The sequence below is a fragment of the Ruditapes philippinarum genome, unplaced genomic scaffold (assembly GCF_026571515.1).
Source record: "Ruditapes philippinarum isolate M1 unplaced genomic scaffold, ASM2657151v2 ctg9463_1_1_1_1, whole genome shotgun sequence".
Classification (NCBI taxonomy): domain Eukaryota; kingdom Metazoa; phylum Mollusca; class Bivalvia; order Venerida; family Veneridae; genus Ruditapes; species Ruditapes philippinarum.
The window spans coordinates 30,490-37,948 of NW_026866684.1; the positions used below are offsets into that span (position 1 = coordinate 30,490).

General features: G+C 31.4%; 1 protein-coding gene across 1 annotated transcript in view; it reads right to left on the minus strand.

The window, feature by feature from the left end:
• The window catches only part of LOC132733339 (fibronectin type III domain-containing protein 3B-like), a gene marked incomplete at its 3' end in the record, with an annotated part of 31,054 nt that extends 25,994 nt beyond the window's left edge, over positions 1–5,060 (minus strand). The window contains 1 exon segment of the mRNA XM_060719977.1: positions 4,530–5,060. Within this exon segment, the coding sequence (XP_060575960.1) occupies positions 4,530–4,767 (238 nt within the window).
• Positions 5,061–7,459: the final 2,399 nt, after the last annotated feature.

A 7,459-nucleotide genomic window follows, 5' to 3' on the forward strand; every position in this document is an offset into this window, starting at 1 on the left:
TTTTTCCCCCATCTTAAATGTCGGGGTACATTAATCAACCTGTTGTTTGGTTATAGCTTGGTAAATGTATTTAAAACAAGTGCAACCGGTTGAACGATAGACTGGTGCACCATGAAGCTATAAAGGTATAGTCTGAACCCTCAGATTATATATAGTAAAACTTAAGTAACATTTGTCTGGTTCTAGATAACATCTATTTGTGTAAGATATTTTATGTTGAAGTCAGCTAGATCAGGATATTCCACTTGGTTACAAAATAATATCAAATAAAATGAATGAATATTGCAGATATCTCAAAAATGTGATGTTTGGAATGGCACTTTTAGCAGGGCAGTGGATCTGACTGTTGTGTTACTGTTACAGACTGGAATCTGAATAAAATGTCAGGAGACATGAATGTACATAATATGAAAACTGTTTCCTACTGACCAAAAATTACAGGTATCCTTCTCAGTAATACTAATTCACACATGAAAAAAAAAAACCAGTATACATGTGGATCAAATTCTCTTGACTTTTCCAATATAGGTCAATATCAGAAATATGACCTTTGCTAATAAGAGAAATAAAGTAGGTCAAAAAGTGGTTTCTTACTGTATGAAAAACCAACAGTCAGTTCTTTCACTATATAATACAAATTTAGTAGTAACAAAAAAGAACCAAGAAATCAGTGCCAATTTAAGAGTACAGCAACATGTTTAAATGTGTTAAGAGTCTTTTTAAGCAAGCTTGACAAAAATAAGTTTGGTGCCAATCAATCTCTTGTATATAATGCCACACACATGCACACACATTGGTTTATAGAAACTATAACTGCTGAACATAAGACAAGTCTAATAAACCCCCATCATCTCCCAAGTTCTTCCTATCTATATAACACCTGTTCGAGTATCTTCTATGGTACTATTTACAGGTAGATAGGTGACAGCATTATGTTTTACATTTTAACAGATTCAAGTCTTTCATTATGTACCTCTTCTGGTCAAGCTAGGCTGTTTCCTATATTCTGCACAGACAGCTTTACTAATCCATTTTGTTACATTAATTAGCAGATAAAATTTTACATCATTGACCCAAGTTTTTGTGATATTACAGTGATCTAATGCATTTCACAACAAGCTGTCATCATCATAAGCTGAGGAAAACTTGCTATAGTCATTATGGTGCAAAAAAGTGAAAACTTCAGTTTAAGGTCAAAATACTTATTATGTTTATGGGTGATAATGAAGATAGTAATGATGATGATGGTCATTATGATGATGATGGTGGTGATGATGAGGTTGATAATAATGATGATGCTGGTGATGATGATGAAGAAGATGATGATGATGTTGATAATAATGGTGATGCTGGTGATGATGATGAAGAAGATGATGATGATGTTGATAATAATGGTGATGCTGGTGATGATGATGAAGAAGATGATGATGATGTTGATAATAATGGTGATGCTGGTGATGATGATGAAGAAGATGATGATGATGATGTTGATAATAATGGTGATGCTGGTGATGATGATGAAGAAGATGATGATGATGTTGATAATAATGGTGATGCTGGTGATGATGATGAAGAAGATGATGATGATGTTGATAATAATGGTGATGCTGGTGATGATGATGAAGAAGATGATGATGATGATGTTGATAATAATGGTGATGCTGGTGATGATGATGAAGAAGATGATGATGATGATGTTGATAATAATGGTGATGCTGGTGATGATGATGAAGAAGATGATGATGATGATGTTGATAATAATGGTGATGCTGGTGATGATGATGAAGAAGATGATGATGATGTTGATAATAATGGTGATGCTGGTGATGATGATGAAGAAGATGATGATGATGTTGATAATAATGGTGATGCTGGTGATGATGATGAAGAAGATGATGATGATGATGTTTGATAATAATGGTGATGCTGGTGATGATGATGAAGAAGATGATGATGATGTTGATAAATGGTGATGCTGGTGATAATGATGAAGAAGATGATGATGATGATGTTGATAATAATGGTGATGCTGGTGATAATGATGAAGAAGATGATGATGATGTTGATAATAATGGTGATGCTGGTGATGATGATGATGAAGAAGATGATGATGATGTTGATAATAATGGTGATGCTGGTGATGATAATGATGAAGAAGATGATGATGATGTTGATAATAATGGTGATGCTGGTGATAATGATGAAGAAGATGATGATGATGTTGGTGATAATGATGATGATGGTGATGGTGGCAATGATGATAAAATGTTTGCTCTTTTATAAAATTAAAATCCATGAAATTTTATGTTGATGATTATAAAGGATAATTGATAAATATTGACACCTTTTAATACATGTAATGATAAACTGTTCATTACAAAGATGTCCAATAAGATCATTGTAATACAACAGTTGAGCTTAAAAAGAAAATTAATACTGGCTTCATCGTTAAAACAAGGCAATGACCCTCGGGCAAGAGACGTACAACATGCCAGTCAAAGTCTTAATTACCTACAATAAACTAAACGACCAATAAGTGAATACCATTGAAGGAAATGGCCTGGGGGTACATGATTTATGACAATGGTAAATTCTTGCATGTCATTAGTACAATTGATAAAGTGTACAGGAGAGGTCATGTATAGACTCTCAAGTTAACCATACAGCTGTTTATATGCCTTGTAAAGGTAACGTTCCTCTCATCAGCAAACTTGTTACATAATGTGTTAAACAATAATATCCATGAGGAAATACAACACTGTTGTCCGCCATCTAGTATTTTGACCAAAATTGGTCATTAACAAGTGATGGACCTTAACCTTGCTTACTTTATGTATCTTTGGGCCAAGTGCAAGCATAACATTCCCAGTCAAGATTTTGTTGAATAATGAAGATTTTTCATGATAAAATTGTACTTGATTTTGACCTTTAGCTTTGTTTACTTCAGAAATTTATTTTTCAAGAAATCAGAAAGAAATTAACTTAGATTTGGTACAGGATCATTTACCAAATGTAAATCTGCCGTAACATAAATCGTAATAATTCTACAATTATAGAATGCAAAATGCAGCCATTCCACAAGTTATTATTTTCATAACATTCTCATCAACATCTGCATCAAATGGTGCACATAGCTGTGAACATTAAGTTGCATCAGGTATATGGCTTAAATTTTCTTTAAAATCTTCATATTCATTCTGAATAACAATTATTTTCAAATATGTAAAACTTATTCAAAGCAAAATTATAACACAGCTGTTTTTACTCCATTTATAAAGTTCAAAAGTTTGAAATAAAGAACAATAAAAATTTACACCCAGTGATTTTAGCATAGTGTTCACTAAATATGCAAAGCAACAATACAAGTTAAATAAATGGTTACCTCTCATACTGGTATGTGTTGTTAAATTCCAGTGACTTTTATACTTTCCATATTAGATATTCTCTTACAATATGGCCTTAAGTCGTTAATGGTGACGTGTACCTAAACAGACTTTTTTCTCCATTTATCCTATATTAACCAATACACCGGGGAAAACAGCTGACGTGGTGTTTAAACCATCATGCACGGAGTAAGAAAAATATATGCAAGAATAAACAATACACTACACTGCATGTATTAAAAGGTAAAAAATGTACAGATGTACTGTCCATGATTAAATTAATAACCCAGCGTGAATTTTTTCTCCAACTTAAATCTGTGTCTTAGTCTGCAGTATCATGGAAATTTAACTTTCAGCATATTGTGAATGATAAATACCATGAACAGAAAATATCACTGACCTTGTGAACATATAATATCACTGACCTTGTGAACATATAATATCACTGACCTTGTGAACATATAATATCACTGACCTTGTGAACATATAATATCACTGACCTTGTGAACATATAATATCACTGACCTTGTGATTAGATAATACCAATGATCATGTGAACAATAAAACCACTAACCTTGTAAACATAAAATACCACTGATCTTTATAATGAACAGAAAATTATCACTGATCTTATGAACAGAAAGTACCAATGATCTTGTGAATAGAAAATATGTGAACAGAAATGGAATACTACTGATCTTTTTAATAAAAGAAACTAAGTAAACAAAGAAGGGATGTAGAACAAGTCAATAATTAAAGGTAAACAAAGCAGTAATATTCATTTGTCCTAATTAATAAGCAATATAGCTTAATACAGCTTCAGCATCATATTCTTGATAAAATGATAAACAAATCAGCTCAACAATAATACATGAACATTGCAGGCTATGCTCTTAAATAAATGTGTGATGTTACAATCCATTCTCATTAGTAGTTTTGGACAAACTTGCACACAAAAACCTAATCAAAGTATAACGGCACTGAAGATGTCAACACACCGGGAGTGCAAAATGAGCTCCCAATATTCTTAAAACTGTTGAGTCAAAAGGCACAAAGTGGTCTAAGTACTATACGTATATTTTAATTACATCTTTAAAATTTTATATCTTAGATAAGTATAGTTAACAAAACATAAGCATACATTACCTGATATATCTGTTCGACTATATCCCATATTTGAATATCCGTTATTATATGCATTATTATTATATCCATAACCGTTAAATCCCATTTGAGAGTAACCGTTTGTTCCACCGTATCCGGTATTATATGATCCTGAATATTCCTCAATGCAAACACAACTGCACATTACCGAGGCAGTAGGGTCATACACTTCCCAATCAGCCGTACACTTCATCTGTTTTAACATCACTTCTTCAACCATTAGTACGGACTTTTTAATTCCGTCATTTAGTTGCCCATTATCTCAAACAAGACAAAAAGATCACTAATCACTCCGTCCAGCGTTCAATTCTGTAAATACACTAAAATTCCTTCTTGGTATGTGCGTGTTACGATCCAATTCCTTCAATCTTTATTATGTAACTGCACAAATTCCAAACAAGATTCTGCACAACATTGATTTTCCTCGTAATGCTTAATTTTCAAATACAAACTATTTCCAAAGTTTCTTCTCTTATCTTATTTCAATAAATTTAATCCCTGTAGTAAAAAAAAAACATTCACTTGTTGGGCATTCTCTTGCACTATTTTTCCTTGAATTTTTTATAATCCTTTCTTAAATTTGATAAAATAAATTTATTAAAATTATTTCTGTGACCTTTAGAAATGAAAAAAAAGGAAAGATTCAACAGACAGCCTTCCGAAAAAACAATACACGTTGTATAATCATAAACAGAGTGATGATTGTAGCTCATTTGCATATTCAAGCTAATTTGCATACCCTTGCTAATTAAACATATATTATTTCATAAGCCAGTGATAAACTTAAGGCGAAGACAAATCATCTTCAATCACCAAGAAAACCTGTCATACCAAGCATTCTTCGGAGTCAATTTAACAAACATAATGTCAAACTTGACAAATATGTAACCAACACTGCCCCCCTTTTGTCAAAATTTGACAAACATGTAACCTGGCACTGCCCTTCTTATGTCAGTCACTGACAGTCAATTGAATACCAAAGAAATAAAACATTCACAAAATTTCTCCATCACATAAACTGAAATTCTCTTCAAATAAATTTCATCAAAAGATTAAGGAAATTCAGGCAAAAAACCACATATACCATATAATTATAAACAACTTTGTTCTAGATATTATATCAAAAACAAAACAGAACTTAGTACAATCCATTTTTCTTCATTCGATTGAAAACCAAGCCAATTTTAAACCATCTTTATCAATACACTAACAGCCTTCAGACATTTCATTGATCCCGTGCAGATCACCTATTTTAATATAAACAGGGTATTCAAACAAATCATTCCAAACAGCTCTTAACAACTCAAGACATACAAATAAATAAACAATTTTGATAATAACTTTCAAAATAAAATAGTATTACAATCTTTGACTATAGATAGGATTTAATTACAGCTATTAGTGCTTCTTGACTCTCCAAGAAATTCAAACATTTTTTAACAATATTAATTTTGCTTACTCAGCAGAAAAAAAACAACATTGCAAGTATTCAGGACTTAAATTTAGGAAATATAACCAAAACAAACTGACACTTTACAGTGCAGTAATGGGTTAACTCCTATTAAATTTTAAAAGAAGTTAACCCGTTACTGCACATAGGTGACAATATGTACTTTGAAATTACACAATATGTCACACTGACCAATGTTAACATGTATACTAAAACAAGCACATATCATTCATATTATTTAACATATTAATGAATCATTCATTTTTTTACTAGAAACAGCACTTTATTTATATCCCCTACTCAACTATTTTTTATTTTTTAATCTCTGCAAATGTTACAATACTGCAAATTTCATAACTTAATTGAAATTTAAACCTAATATTTTCAGAGCAATATCTTAAGCACTGTATCATATTATAAAATATAATTAAACCACAAAACATCTACACCAGTTAAATGGTGTATATAAATATAATTACCATGAAAAACACCATATGCTGGAAAAAACAACACCATTAGCTTATCAGAAAATATTAAATTCCATTAAATTCCTTCTAAATATAACAACCAGCATAAAACAAAATCTATTCAAAGATATGTAAAATTCCAAAAATAACACTCTCTTATGAATATGTCTATTTCACAAAATGCCTTTTCCATAAATACAGACTTCAATCCCTTTGCAAACTGCATAATTTCAAAACAAGACAAACACGTCACCTGTACGAAAATTCTGAGCCAATTTCTGTACAGACTCTGTACCAACTCTGGTTGTTTATAGAGGCAGATTTTCATTTTTCTGTACAGAGTTGACACCGACACAGAATTGGACACAGAATCGGCCTAAGAAATATGTGATTTTCTGTGCAGAATAAAACAGAATCAAAAAATTTTCTGTACAGAAAAAATTTTCCACACAGATATTTTTGCTCTTAGTTTTATTTTTACAAGACAGATTTTCAATAACTTAGAAAAAAAATTGAGGCAGAATTTACATAGACACACAGGAATTTTAACACTTAGATAAATCTTGAGACAGAATTTACTTTTCTAGCCAGAATTTCACTCTTTTGAGTTAATCTCAGAGTAGTAGATAGATGATTCTGTAATATCAGGTGTAACCCCATGTAACCCCTGTTGGTCAATTCAAATCTCTCAGGACTGCACACAAGGTTTTATTACACAAAGTGTCTTCTATCATTGGCAAAGATTAAAACATTGCTGGCAAAGATTACTAATAATATTATGTTTTGTTTAGTTTTTTTTTTCTAATTGATAAGTTAACAAGTTAGTTGTTGTGAAGAGCAATCATGAGTAGAGACTTGAAATTCTCAGATTTAGGGGCCAAAGAGGAATTATGATGGAATTATAATCAAAACCAGAGGTAAGATTTTGCAATGTTTTTTTGAATTTTTCTTTGAATTATTTGGTTATACCTTCCACTGTAATTATACATCTTTTA